The sequence below is a fragment of the Ips typographus genome, linkage group LG13 (assembly GCF_016097725.1).
Source record: "Ips typographus isolate SLU linkage group LG13, UJ_Ityp_2.0, whole genome shotgun sequence".
NCBI lineage: Eukaryota > Metazoa > Arthropoda > Insecta > Coleoptera > Curculionidae > Ips > Ips typographus.
Window position 1 is genome coordinate 5,151,669 of NC_138434.1, and position 15,964 is coordinate 5,167,632.

Consider the following 15,964-nt stretch of genomic DNA (forward strand, 5'->3'; position numbering starts at 1 on the left):
CACTTGTAGAGTTATTTATGTCTTGGATACCCTGAATAATACAGATTTTATCTGCTACCTGCATTTTACCTACAGATATATGTATTCAAGGTTCGTCAAAAGACAAAATACATTATTTCTAATAGACAATATGTCGAAAAATTATTTAAGAAAATTTTTTATTTTATTAAAGTTTCTCGACTTTTCACTCGTCAATCAATACTTGTGACTCGGCACTATGCAGCTTCCTGGAACTAGCTTGAGCAATACTGGACTGATGATTTGCAAGCTTCGACCTGTGCTTGATTTCGATGAATTTCTTGCTTTGATTAAATAATTCGCTCGTTAAGGACCATTACGTTGAGTCTAGGGACTCGTGGTTGCGTTTTCTATGTGGACGGTATATTTTATGTAAACTATTGATTGGCAAAAACCATTTTTTTATTTATGTGGTGTAACAAATGAACTCGTTAAATGATTAAGACTGTAAGAAAAGTAATACAACGTGTCATTATCTAAAAACGTTTCCAATCGTTCGCGTTTTTTGTTAGGTTTAGCACTCGCTCTTGGCGGCACGCACCGAACTAGTACGTTCCGCAATTGCACTACCGAACAACACTTTTAATTAAGTGTGTAATATGCCTAAATACCAAAGAGCAAACGAAAGTTTGTATGGTTTTAGTAATATATTACCAGTCAAGAAACTACAGAACTTTCACTTATGTGAATTTTTTGCTTCAACATATATCTCGGTCTTTGGTGAAATATAGTCCTTGTCTTCTTGACAATCTGGTGAACGCAACCTTCAGTTGTCGTTTAACTATTCATCTCTGGTTCACAGATGACAGCAGGTGGCAGTTCGCGCCGCTGTCGAAAGATTAATTTCTTTCAGTACTGGTTTCGATCATTCGGAAAGTAGAAGTCGAGAACTATCGAGTGAGTATCGTCCGGACCGTAATCGCGCGAGCATGGCGGGCAACAACGAACCAAGCGATAGAAGCTGTAAATACTGTAAAAGTGGCGTACAATCGGGAGTGAGATGTACAACATGCAAGGGTTATCTTCATTCTTCATGTGCCCTACGAGTAACAGGACTACTTGTGATAAGTGGCAGTAAGGGAATAGTACAGTGCTCATGCACAAGTATTTCAGAAGAAAAACCCGAAGATAAGCAGGAAGACACTAATTCCGATATGTTTAAACTAGAAATTCAACTACTAAAGCAGTTGCAAGAAGAAATTACAGACAAAAATAATATACTAAAAGAAAACAATAGTTATTAGCAGAAAAATGTAGCAGATTAGAATGTGATTTAAAATCAAACCACAAATCCTACCGAGATGCCTTATCAACATCGGGTCCGACGGGCAGCGACCTCGGGACCAAACGTAAACAAATACCTCACATACCGCTTCAGTCCAATATAAATAATACCGGCCAGAACAACAATATGCACTTAATACAAAGATCTAACTCAATAAACTCAACATCGCTGATCAACTACCCAGTAAACAATCATCCTCCAAACGACTTTGAAGGCTACAACGAACCTAGACGACAAGCTAGAATGCCTAAAAAGCTGGGCACAGGTGAAGTACCGAATGACTCTGAGGCAAAAGGTTTTGCCGGAAGGGGTAGGCGTGTCTGGATATACATCTACAGAGTTAGGCAAGGCGCAAATTGAGGCACGTATAGCACGTGTGGCACTACACAGCGCAGCGCGTGTTTTTGTAACCTACAGGATCCAATGAGACAGCGCACGTTGATGACATGACGTGAGGTGGCGTGATCAGCGCTGTCTGTCGATCGTGCGGCACAGTGGTCGAGACACAGTTTCTCGTGCCGGGCCGCCACGTGTGTGTGGAAAGCCACAAGTTGTTTTCCCTTTTTTGGATAAAAAAAATGGCAGAAGAGAAGTTGATAGAGGCGGTAAGGGAACACAAGGAGCTTTACGACACAAAAGATGAGAATTATATGAAGACAAAACTGAAGAACCGGATTTGGGAGGATATTGCTAATGATTTAAATTTAAAAGACGGTAAGTTTATACATATTTTGAAATACTTGTACATATAGTCTCAAAATTATTCCTATGCGTACATCAAAAAATATATTTTTCTTGAAAATGTTTTTATTCGTACCTGCACAAAAAAATGTACAAATGAAAAGCACTATATTTTCAATATTTTCCAAGCGTAACGGATTGATTTTGCCACGGAACTGCTCCCCAATTGTTAAAATATGCTGTAAAATTCTCCCTGACTCTAAACGCAGCTGATGAAGTTCTAACCCTGTTTCCTTGAACATGTAACAACTGAGTTTGTGGCAGCTGTTCGATATCAGTTACATCTTCTACCGAAACTGAGGGTCGTAAGTAGTTGTGCAAAACACAAGCGGCTTTCACAACATTTCTTACAGTGTCCACTTTACTTTCAAATGGTCTCCGGAATACGCGAAACCGGGAAGACAGTATACCGAAGGCACATTCCACTGTTTGCCGAGCTCGAGAAAGTCGGGCGTTAAAAACTTGGTGTTCATAATTTCCAGTTACTTGCCTCCTTGGATATGGTCTCATTAGATTTTCCGATAAAGGAAAAGCCTCATCTCCTACAAAAACGTACGGCAGCGACTCAGCAATCGTAGGTATTTGATCAGGATTGGGAAGTTGTAAAGTGTGTCTCATCATTTTCTTGCCCAAGCCACTACTTGCAAATACATTTCCATCGCTAAATCTTCCCATAGCTCCAATATCAACGGTGATAAATTTGTAATCCGCGTCAACTGTTGCCATTAGAATAATAGAGAATGTATGTTTATAGTTAAAGTATGACGATCCGCTTTTGCCAGGTTTTTTAATAACAATATGTTTTCCGTCGACTGCACCAACGCAGTGTGGAAATTGCCATCTTTGCTCAAACCGTGAAGCTATAGATTTCCATGTTTCTGTTGCTTGTTCGGGTAAATATATCGATTGCATATTATTCCATATAGCGACAGCTACTTCTTGGACAATATTAGACACTGTGCGATCTCCCAACAGGTAGTTATAAGCAATACTTTTGTAGCTGTCTCCAGAAGCCAAATATCTGAAACAAAACGAAATTGATTAATAAATATTATATTGTGAAATAGCGATTCCTCAAACAACAATTCTTATAAATAAAATAAAAGTTAAAAAAAAAATTATTTAAAATTAATTTTTCTCTTATTCATTTCTTTAGTTGGATGATATTTGTTTCAGGGGAAGAGGCGAAAACTATGTGGCTTAAATTGAGAAACTCCTATCGAGATGCACGACGGCGACAAATGAAATGTATTAAAAGTGGTGCTGCTCCTGAAAACATTAGGCTTTGGCGATTTCAGAAGCAAATGACGTTTCTTGAACGTTTTATGTCCTCTGGACACCGTGAAGGAAACGTAAACGATAGCGATGACGATTCACAACTTCCATCTGCGCTACCCATAAGCAATGAAATTTTGGACTCCGAAAATGTTGATGGGGATAATTCACACGAAAGTGTAACGCATGAACAATTCAACAATGCTGATGTTGATAGAGACAACATTGAAGAATCCACTAGAAAAACGTCAGGTACATTAGTTCAAACTCCAGTGGCCAGCAGCAAACAGTCAAAAAAAAGAAAGCAGGACGATATGCAAAGTCTACTGAAGCGAGCTCTACAGCAGCGAGATGAGAGAACCAAAAAACGGGAGGAAGAAAGAAGAAAATTGGAATCAAGGGATAATCTTACAGACGACCCTCTATATAATTTTTTCATTTCTATGTACCAACTAACAAGAAAAATGCCCCCCAATTATCAGCATAGGGTGAGGACCCAACTTTTCCAGGCTGTGTCAAAAGCAGAAGGGGAAATTATGAACATCCCAAGCCGACCACCTTCGACATTAACTTCTTCTCATTACTCAGTTGTAAGCTCTCCTTATCCGTCGCCCCATGATTGGTCAGATTCCCAAAGTCAGACACTGATCCACGGTTCTCAACAACAAGAAGATGGAAACCTGCAAGATCAGCCTGGCTTTTCGGGTTTGGCAGACTATGTAAGCCGATTTGGAGGACATTGATTCTCATAACAGATTGTAAAAGTAAAATGAAATAAATAACTTTACTATGAATTTGGCAATATGTTACTTACCTCAAGAAAACTGCAAGTTTTTCTTCACTTGTTATCGGCCTTTGAGCATTACATCCATTTGAGTCAATGTGTTGTCGAATCATCCCATGAACTTCAAAAAACTGATTGCGATTCATGCGGAAGTAATTGGTAAAATCAGCATCACTCATCATAGTTGTAATTTTGAACTGTCCGCTCCTTTTTCTCTCTGATAGAATGTACTTATTAGGGGATTTAAATTTCTTTTTTATCAAGAAATACAACAAAATTTCCTCTTCAGCATCATCTGATTCTGATTCAGAACTTAAGTTTAATAGTAACAATTGATTTGTTCGTGCCTCAGACATTTTTTAATGTGGCGGTTGCGAGTGTAGGTAGAAACTGCGTCTCAATATGCGGATCACCGCGCAGCACGTGTGACATGCACGCGCTGTGTCTCTCGTGTCACGTCACCTCACACGTGCTATACGTGCCTCAATTTGCGCCTTGCCTTAAGAAATCTGCATCGGAAACAATAATAGAAAACTACATAAAAGCCAAACCAGATTTTGCGGGCTCATCTATCTTAGTTAAAGAAATACCTTCCAAAGAAGGCACACTGAAATCATTTAAAGGGTGCACGGGAAAAACAAGCTAAGTCAAATATCACATTGTAAAATTATGCAAAGAATATTCTGATATTTTTTATAACGAGAATTCACCCTTAACCTTCACCAATAAGATTAAACACTCTATTAAAACAACGGACGAGTTGCCGGTTTACACAAAAACATACCGATACCCTTTTGTTCACAGACAGGTGGTCAGTAACCAAATAAAGAAAATGTTAGATCAAAAGATCATTAGGCCTTCGGATTCGCCTTGGTCATCACCAATTTGGGTGGTACCAAAGAAGTTGGATGCTACCGGAAAGCAAAAATGGCGAGTGGTTATTGATTACCGCAAGTTAAACGAAAAGACAATTGACAAAAAATATCCTTTACCACAAATTACTGATATTTTAGACAAGCTTGGCAAATGTCAGTATTTCTCCACAATTGATCTTGCGTCTGGTTTCCATCAGATCGAAATGGAAGGAAGTGATATTCAAAAAACCGCGTTCAATACAGAAAATTGGCATTATGAGTTTTTGAGAATGCCCTTCGGGTTAAAAAACGCGCCCGCAACCTTTCAGCAAATCATGGATTCCATACTGCGTGGAATACAAAATGAAAAATGTCTTGTGTATCTTGACGATATAATTGTATTCTCAACATCCTTGCAAGAACACATAGAAAATCTCAAGCTCGTTTTCCAGAGATTAAGAGACTCAAATTTCAAAATTCAACTTGACAAAAGCGAGTTTTTAAGACGTGAAGTTGCTTACTTAGGTCATGTAGTAACACCATCAGGAGTAAAACCAAATCCGGCAAATATTAAAGCAATAAAGAATTTTCCTATTCCTAAAACAACAAAACAACTAAAAGGCTTCTTATGACTTTTGGGTTACTATCGGCGTTTTATTAACAATTTTGCGAAATTAACTAAACCACTAACTAAATGTTTAAAAAAGGGTGCTACCATCGAGCACAATAATGAATTCGTAACTTGTTTTGAAACTTGTAAAAATCTATTAATTAATGAACCCATCTTGCAATATCCGGATTTCGAAAAACCCTTTAATTTAACGACGGACGCAAGCAATTTTGCATTAGGTGCCGTCTTATCTCAAGGACCTATCGGACAAGACCTACCGATAGCATACGCGTCAAGAACCTTAAATGAATCAGAATTAAACTATTCAACTATTGAAAAGGAATGTTTGTGTTTAGTTTGGGCAACAAAATATTTTCGACCCTACCTTTTCGGCAGGAAATTTAATATCGTTACAGATCACAAACCCTTGCAATGGTTATTTTCCCTGAAAGATCCGTCATCAAAATTACTCCGCTGGCGTATTAAATTAGAAGAATTTGACTACAGCATAGTTTACAAAAAAGGGAAACTTAATACGAATGCAGATGCATTGTCTCGTATTCAGATTCATGTTAAAGAAACAGGAAACCCTGATAACTTTGATGTAGACAAGTTTGTTAACGAGGTGTATGACAACACCGTTGAATCTGAAACGAATCGCGATATGGATCAAGTTTCTATTATTGCGCAACCAGATAATGACCCGCTGGAAATGCCTGATGATGATGATGACAATAATACAATTCACACTAATGCCGAACAAGATCCAATTGTAGAAATACCAATTTCTGAAACAACTGTAAATTACGGAGCAAACCAAATTATCATTCATAATGTTTTGCACTCTCCATCCAAATTTACAACCCACATCTTGCATAAAAGTAAAAAAAGAATTCACGTACAATTATCAAAAAACAATTTTGATCAAGACGTAATCAATTTTGTTAAAGAAGCAATGGTACCTAATAAAACGTATTACCTATATTTTGAAGATCCCAATATGTCCCTTTTGTGAAATTCCTTAATTAAAATTAAATAGATGTACAACTTAAAGAAGATATTAGGGATATTATTAAAAATTACCATGAGGGAAAAACTAATCACCGAGGTATAGAGGAAACAGTCAAACGACTAAAAGAAAAATATTATTGGCCTGAGCTAAAATCTTCAGTCCAAACCTATATCAACGATTGTGAAATATGTGCGCGAAACAAAAAAAACAAATACGAACGAAATCCTGTTAAAATCCCAATAAATATCACCCCTACAGCTTCAAGACCTTTCGAAATCCTACATCTTGATACTTATACTTTGGAAAAATCTAAGTTTTTAACCATAATAGATAGTTTTTCAAAGTATGCTCAAGCATATTATTTGAATTCCTTGGCATCAACGGAAATTGCTGACAACCTACTAAATTATTTTTCACATCATGGTATCCCTAAGCAAATTATAGTGGATAATGGTACAGAATTTAAGAATACAGTGATAACTGAACTTCTTACTTTACATAAAATCAAAATTCATTTTTGTTCGCCGCATCATCCTGAATCAAATGGAGTCGTTGAACGACTACATTCCACTTTAGCGGAACATATTCGATTATTAAACAATCAAGAATACGGCGATACCCCAATCGAAACAAAAATGATTTACGCTATTCTCGCTTACAACCATACCATCCATTCTGTTACCAATCTGAAACCTATTGACGTCATCCAAGGACACATTACTACCAACGACACTTTTGATATTAAATTAGATCAAATTTTAATAAATGATTATGTCAATAATCACAAAGAAAAAACTAAAGCTTTATATTCCCAAATAAATGCTAATTTAGTCAAAAGAAAAGAAAAGAAAATTTAGTTGAAAAATTAAATAAAAATAAAGATGATGTAAATGAAATTTTCAAACCAGATCAAAACGTGTACCTTAAAAAACACATCAGACAAAAATATACTGATAGATTTTCTAAACCTACTAAATTAGTTAGCATAAATACTAAGAAAAAGACAGGAAAAACAGAAAATCAAGAAAAGGTACACCTTTCTAACATTAGGCGACCGTTACAACAAAAGTATAGTTTCTAATAACAGTAATTTTATTCCAGATTTCTTCACATAGTAATTGCAGTGGCAATCGAAGAAAAATAACTGTTAAGGAAATAACGGACAATCCTGGGTTAATTTCAATTAAATTGGGGCAAGCAAAATTGGAAGAATATTCATATACACTTTTGCACTACTACGACATGAATCCCATAAACGAAGAACTAAATAAACTGAATTATAAATCATTCAATCTGACTGAAACTATAACAAAACATCCAGAATATAAATTCGAAATAATAAATTATTTAAAAATACTAACTCTCACTCAAGATAGGGCGGAAACAAAACTTAAGGAAATAATTCCGCACCCCCAGAGGTACAAGCGTGGCTTAATAAACGGTATAGGTTCAATTTTCAAAGCAGTCACTGGGAATCTAGACGCCTCAGATGGTGAGCGTTACGAAAACTTAATTAGAGAGCTACAATTAAGTCAAAATAAATTAACCTCAAACATTAGAAAAGAGAATTCCTTATCTCTCAACCTTTTAGAGAAATTTAACAACACAATTGAAACAGTCCAACACAATGAAAAGTTGCTAGAAAGTAAATTAAATCAACTCGGACTAATTGTTCAAAAAACCACACTACGGGAAAACACAGCATTTATAAAAGATGTTTTAAACCAAGTCATAAATCTGTATGAAATTATTGATGCAATATTAACAGATATAGAAAATGCAATTACTTTCTCAAAATTGAAAATTTTGCATCCAAGCATTATTAAAACTAAAGATCTCTATTTTGAGCTATTAAACGTAAAAAAGGTGATTGATACAAATCGTATGCCACTGGAAGTAACATTGGAAAATACAATATTGTATGAGAAACTTATTAAAGTAGAAAGCTACATTTTTAACAACAAAGTTAACTTTTTACTAAAAATACCAATAACTTATCCCGAAAAGTTAAACTACTATCATTTTTATTCAGCTCCAATCTATGCACAGAGTCTCTTTAAGGTTATTTTGCCAAAAAGTAAATATTTACTAAAAAACAAATTGCACTATTCATATCGTAACACTGAATGCACCAAAATAAAGGACCAGTATTACGTGTGCGACAAAATGGAGTTGCAGACCTTGGACGTAAACAGCTCATGTGAGGTACAGCTATTGGAACCCAAGTCCCATCATCTGTCTACCTGTCGTCAAGTTCAACTAGAACTAAACCAACCGATAGTTAATCCACTAGACTATTCCAGTCAATGGCTAATAGTACTTCCACGTATGGAGTCATTACAATTGACTTGTTTCAACCAAGAAGACCATTTGAAATTAATCGGGACGTATTTTGCTAAAATTCCAATGGAGTGTCAGATAACATTTGGAGGCAAAACGATAAACAATCTTCATTCCACCAATAGCCAGAATCAAATAGTGTTATTTCCTGACATCGCCGGTGACATCAAACTAATGCCCAAGTTGAACTTAAGTGTTCATCTCGACGATATTCGACTCGATGATTTATATAAACTTAAAAGGGGCATCATTGATAATGAACCCAGATTTGTGATTCCTGATAACATAAAAGTCCCAAGTATTTGGACTGTATTCATTTACGTATCACTAATAATAGCGCTGGTGTACTTTATCTTGAAAAAGATAAATCTCAGAAGAAAGCACAATCCTAGAAGACAAGGTGAAAGCATCCCTAGGGAATCTCTTCAAGACCAAGATATTCAACTACCCAGTCGGACCGTGTAGCTGAATCTACAGGGGGAGGAGTTATGAGGCCACCTATTCCGGGAATACTGCTAGCTAGCCATTATATTGCTGACTAGACCTGGGAATCCGCCATAATTCGGTTTAATTCATTTTATTGTATTTTGTATTAAGACAGTCAGAGTCTAGCCTTCTAATTGTTAAGACGTATTTTAATCCTTTAATTTGTAATTTACAATTTTTGTAATAAAACTTAGTTTTTAAAAACGGCTTCGTTCAATCACAAATCTTAAGTCGTGCGTTTATTACTTTAATAAACGCCTTTACCGAGATCTTGTTTCAGAGGTAGAATCAAACCACTTGGTAGAAAAATATAATTTAATAACTAAATAACAGTTAAAACTAATTGACAAAATGGTTGGTTTATCAACTTAGACAAAAACAATGACGAGGGCAGCTTTCTGGAGGGTTTGGCACTCGCGATTTATTATAATTTAGAAAATGGTTTACTATTTAATTAATTTACAAACCCGGTGCGGGTTGCAGAATTCGGGACGACTACATTTTGTGGTGCGAGCCGAGTCTTCTGGCTGGGCTCTACCGTCTGAGGCAGAGTCTTCGACTGTCTCTGATCGTCCCTCGTCCCTAATGCATGGCGAGCTTAATTTATACCCGATTGACTGACTGACGTAGTTTGTTATTCCTCGTCGCCTGCATCGCAACAGTAGCGGGGATTTGTCATCGCTAAAACTAGCGATGATGCACTATGTGCATTCTGACTGTAACTTTGCCTCGCGCATTTTATTATTTTGTCATCTCCAAATAACTGATTTAATTTAATGAATTTATAATTTTAAATAATAAGTCCTACTTTTAAATTAATGAATTTTCCATTCGTGACAATATTACTCTCAGAATACTACATAACAGGAAAATATTTATCAGAAATGAAAACCAGGATGAATTCTTAGCACCAAACATAACATCAGTAGGATTTCCACAGGGATCTCCCCTGTCCTCAATTTTATTCAATATATATACAAAAGGAGTTTATGACATTATGGGGCAGGAAATGGAAATATTGGGATATGCATATGATCTAATAGTATTCACAAAGGGAAAAAATATCGAAAGTACTACTAGTCAACTTAACAACCAATTAGAGATAATCAATCAATGGACCAGGGAACATTACCTTTCACTAGCACTAAATAAGTGTGAGGCGATATTCTTTACCAGAGGATATGACAGGAAAGAGGTTCCTCCAATCATGATCAATCAGCAAGGAGGATTAAACTCAGTAAGGATATCAAATACCTGGGAATGTGTCTAGACAACAGGCTAAACTGGAACAAACATGTGAAGCACTGTGCAAATAAAGCTCAAAGGGGTTTAAATATACTAAAATCCTTCTGCAGAGTATGGTGGGGAGGTGACCCTTCAACCATACTCACTGTCTACAAAGGAATTGTAAGATCACACTTGGATTATGGATCATTCCTTTTTAAACCAATAACCAAAAAAAAAAACTCTTTTATAATGGAAAAAATTCAGAATCAAGGTCTCAGAATAGCATTGGGGTGCATGTGCCTTGAGAGCAGAAGCAGGAGAGTTAACACTCAAACCTAGGAGGCAATTACTTGCCAACAACTTTTTTTCAAAAATAATCAAAATAGAAGAACATCCAATGTTGAAAAGTATACTAAAACATAAACAAATAAATGTCAATTATTGGAAGGGTGAAGAGGTCCCATACTTGGTGGAATCTTATAAACATTTTTTCCCATACAAAAATCGTACAAAAACCTCACCCTGCCATGCTTTGAGATAGATTCAGAAATCCAAATACATTCCATTCCTCAAATTAACCTCTTCATTCCAAAATCTAATGATGCTTCAATAATGTTCAGGGAAAGAACAGAGAAACTGAGAAAAAAGAATTATTATACACAGATGGTTCATAAAAAGACGGTCGCACGGGATATGCAGTATATTGCCCAACAAATAACCACAGCTACACTTCACGCTTACCAGATGAAATAGAAATATGCACAGCAGAAATAGCAATAAATGAGGCTGCTAACTATACATTGAGGAAAAATATCCATACAAAAATTGGATGACCGTACTATAAACTCTAAAAATGACCACATCATGCCATTCCGCATCGATGCCAAGCCATTGATGCCAAGCCATTCCAAAATAAAGGAAAATGAAAGAGTGGATCAATTGGCAAATTTAGGGAGAGTCCTTAATGTTCCTAAGCAACTAGATCTGGACATAAGACATGTCTTGCCTTGCACGAGACAGAAATTGATAGACAGGGAAAGTAATGAGATGCAAAATGGCTTTAAAACAAAAGGGATACATTATGTGGGAACGAAGGATGCCTTATTATTGCTTGCTGGTTACGATTTCTCTATGTGACCACTGTGTGCACCAATTACAGCAGTACACCCATCCATATCAGTACAGCAATCTTCGTCTCCCAAATTCATTTTTGCGTAAATGAAAAAATGGAAAATATTTCTGACAAGAGTCAGTCTATTATTTAACGTCACATCAACAATGCATAACCAGCAAACTTAACGATAAACGCCACCGTGATTGCTAGACCCTTCTCATTTTATTTATCAAAAATTAAGAACTTCTAAATAAATATCGTTTGAACAAAAAATTTTGTGTACACCTCGGCCGTGAAATAATTCTTTCGTCCTCAAAACATTTCATCAAACTTAAGAGTGCGACTTTTCCACGTTTGGAACTTTGTGCTTGTTTATTACTAGCCAATCTTAGTGGCAAAGTGAAAAACTCACTTAATCCCAATCAATGCCTGTTTCTTTTATTCTGATTCGACTATAGCTCTTTCATCGATTGTTTCCGAACCTCAAAGGTGGAAAATATTCGTTGCTAACAGAGTCGTTGAGATACAATGCTTAACTAGGCCTAGTGAATGGCAACATGTACGATCCGCTGAAAATCCTGCCGATCTGGTGTCAAAAGGAGTCGAACCTCACATACTTCAAAAATTTTCATTGTGGTGGTTCGGGCCTGATTGGGTTTGTATCCTATCGGTAATTCCCTCTAGCGACGTAAACTTTAATAATGAGTTTGATCTTGCCTAACTGGAAACTAACAGTGTCACATTGGTAGCATCTTTAGAAGAATTCGACGTTTTCAATCGTTGTTCATGTTTTTTAAGATTAACTTGCTTTAGCGGAAAGCTCATCTTTGAACAAGAAATCTAATATTTTAGGTTTAAATCCCTTTATTGATTCCCAAGACGGTCTTCTAAGAGTAGGTGGTAGACTCACCAACACTAATTTTGAAAGAGATAAAATACATCCTGTCATTTTACCGAAATTCCACTCTGTATCGAAGCTCATAGCTTTCGATGAGCATATTAGGCTTGTGCATTGCGGTCCACAGCAGCTATTGTTCTCTTTGCGCGAAAGATACTGGACTTTGGTTGGTCGAAACCTTGCTAAACAAGTATTGCGTAGCTGTGTAACTGGGCTAGGGCTAATCCCAAACCTTGAGAGCAATTGATCGGTGCTTTACCCGCAGAACGTTTCAATAGTGCAAGGCCATTTCATCAGGGCATTACAAAGATTTGCCCGTTACCAGTCGAAGCAGACGTTTCTAAGACCGATGATGTTGAGGATGTTCACGATTAGTGTTGAAACCCTTTCGTGTTTCAAAGGGGGCGGTATGTGTAGTGTATGGTGTGTTGCGGCGTTCATGGATCGCAAAACGTGTGCTAACTTATTAAAGTCAGACAGAGACAGCATGTGTTGTTCGCGGCAGTCGAGGCCACGTTCTTTTGTCGAGTCAGTCGTCACGTTCTTTTGTCGAGTCAGTCGGCAACAAGATTTCTTTTAATGTACATCTTTAATATACGCATGGTCTATTGTTTACGGTCATTTTACTAATTTTTAATGTCAGTTGGTATTAATAATCAAAAACCAAATTATACAAGAAGTGTATCTCATCCTAAACCATCACATGAGGCAATAGCTAAACTATGCACAGGAGTGTGACCCGACGCTGGGTAGCGAAATATGCGAAATATTTTCAAGTACCCAGAGTGGAAAGGTCGTCACGAGTTTTTTGATTGGTGGAACCAGTGTTTGGAATGCTATAAGAAGGAAGTTATACCCCAGAGAGGGGTTCATTCCAGTTTTGCCGTGCACCACGTCGGAAGCCGAACCGCAAATGTCTATTAGACATGTCTGTAGCTCTCAAGTAAAAGTTATTCGTAAACGCGCTCTAAGTGACAAGCCTCTCTCCAAGATCCTGTCTTCATTAGAAGTGTAAGTATGATTATTGTACTTTTATGTTGTTTATTGATTTACGTCTGTTTGATTATGATTTTATTGGAAGTTAGCAACGTTTTTGTTGGATTAAGAAACCGGTTATTTTATTAGTTAGTAAGTTGTGAGTTGTTTGGGTTAAGGAACTTATTTAATAGAACTTGATGGTAGAGTTAACTGTGTGTTTTATTTCACGCTGAAACGAGATCCCAGGCAAATAAGTTGAATTCAATTCAACACGTCACGCTAGTCGTGACAATATTATCTACCTTAATCAGGCTTAGTGTTTGTAACCTTTGGCTAGTTATTAAAGTAACCAATGTTGATAGCTTTTTGTTAAGCATCAAAAAGTCTAGCTTCTCAATAGGATAAAAGGCGGCTAAATAATCTAAAACCACTTTAGTGTCCCAAGTGACGTAACCAAGTGTCTCTCTTGTACGAAGCCGTCGCCGTGCCGACACGTTACCGTTTTTAATTCCCGAATATAATCGTTTAATTAGCAAAAAAAGTTCGTTTCATTAAAATAATCGAATCATACAGTCCACTACAAACTAGAGTATAAATCCAACATAAATTTTGGTCCTTCGAGCCGGATTGCAAAGTGATGTGTGATAAGTAACCTCAAAAAGCATCGGTTTGATGTAAATTCCGCGTGCCGCGTTCCGTGAACGGCTGCAAGATCAACAACAGCGAGCCATACCCAGCGTTGCCACGTAGAGCAGCGAGAAAGAAGCAAGACGTCAAAATATAAAGTAGGTCCTTTCCATTATTTTCCGTTAGTGTTCCTACCTGGATACATCCATCTGCATGCTAAAATTTGTGTGAGAAGCTTAAAGCAAATAATCAGATTTAGTTTTTTAAAAAAAAAGTCTAAACGGTCAACTTACATCAATTTGTAACAATGCCCGATGACACAGATAATGGTGTCGATTCAAGAATAGACGAGTTTAAAAGGTTGGTATTTCGAAGAGGCAATTAAAGGCAACTCTAACTCGTTTTACTAGTTTTTTGAACAGTCCAAATCCCGGATATACTAGCTTAAAATTGTGTGTAAAAGATCTCGATACAACTTGGGCAGAGTTTCAAGACATTCAGATTCAAAACAGGATGTTGAAAGACAGTCGTTTGAAGACAATTATTACAGTAGCGTTGCGATAGCGCTTGATTTAATTAAACAACAAGAACATAACGTAGTTTCGAGTGCTGGAGCAAATTTAAATGTGTCTCAACCAGCAACAAACAATAATAATAACGCAAAGTTACAATCTATTTCCCTGCCACAGTTTAGTGGATCGTACGAAGGGTGGATTCAATTCTACGAAGTATTTCAAGCGTTAGTTGATAAAAACAGCGACTTAACAAAAATTCAGAAATTTTATTACTTGCAGTCGTGCCTTCGCGGTGAGGCAACACAAGTATTACAATCCCTAGAAATCTGCGAAGCTAATTACGATGAGGCATTAAAGTTACTACGTGAAAGATATGAAAATAAGCGCATGTTAATTCACAATCATGTTCGAAATTTATTTGAAATGTCCTCAGTATCTAGAGAATCTCATCAAAATTTACGAAAACTCATAGACAGCGTAGTTCGAAACCTTCGAGCATTAACGAGTCTTGGTCAACCAGTAGACCAATGGGATACGTTGATAATATATTTAATTTCACAAAAGTTAGACAATCACACCCGTAAAGAGTGGGAAGTGCTGAACAATAAAGATTCGCCAATGCTCGATGAGTTATTAAATTTCTTGAAAAATAAATGTCAAGTACTTGAAACTATTGACAATAAACAACACAACGCGTACGAAAAAGCTCCTCAAAACCGCAGTACAGTAGCTCATGTAAACACAGGAGATTCCACACAACAGTTTTATCAGAATTCGGCAAATCAAGGGCAATTTAATAATTTTTATTGTTACGTTTGTAAAGAAAAGAATCATTATACATACAAGTGCCATAAATTACTTGCGTTATCCTGTAAAGATCATTATCTTGAGCTGAAGCGTTTAGGAATATGCACTAATTGCTTAAGAAGTGGTCACAATAATGAAAATTGTACAGGTAAAACATGTAGGATTTGCAAGCGTAAACATAACTCCATTTTACATGATTCTAATTTCCAATTTAATCGAAACACTCCTTATAATAACAATAATACCTTTACCGCCATTAGTCCCACAAACGTCAGTTCTGAAAATACCGTTAATCTTGAAAATAGCGAACAAGGTTCCAGAATCTTGCAAATGTCCGATCAAAATTACAACAGTACGCGTCAATCGATACAAGAACTCGATAGTTCACTTCAG

At 36.6% G+C, this 15,964-nt stretch overlaps 1 protein-coding gene across 1 annotated transcript; it reads left to right on the forward strand.

The window, feature by feature from the left end:
• Positions 1-1,659: 1,659 nt before the first annotated feature.
• On the forward strand, positions 1,660-4,113 carry LOC145737015 (uncharacterized). Its single transcript, XM_081991596.1, has 2 exons — positions 1,660-2,017; positions 3,221-4,113. The coding sequence occupies exons 1-2, from the start codon at positions 1,882-1,884 to the stop codon at positions 4,060-4,062; spliced, it is 978 nt and encodes a 325-aa protein (XP_081847722.1). The 5' UTR covers positions 1,660-1,881; the 3' UTR covers positions 4,063-4,113.
• The last annotated feature ends 11,851 nt before the right edge of the window (positions 4,114-15,964 follow it).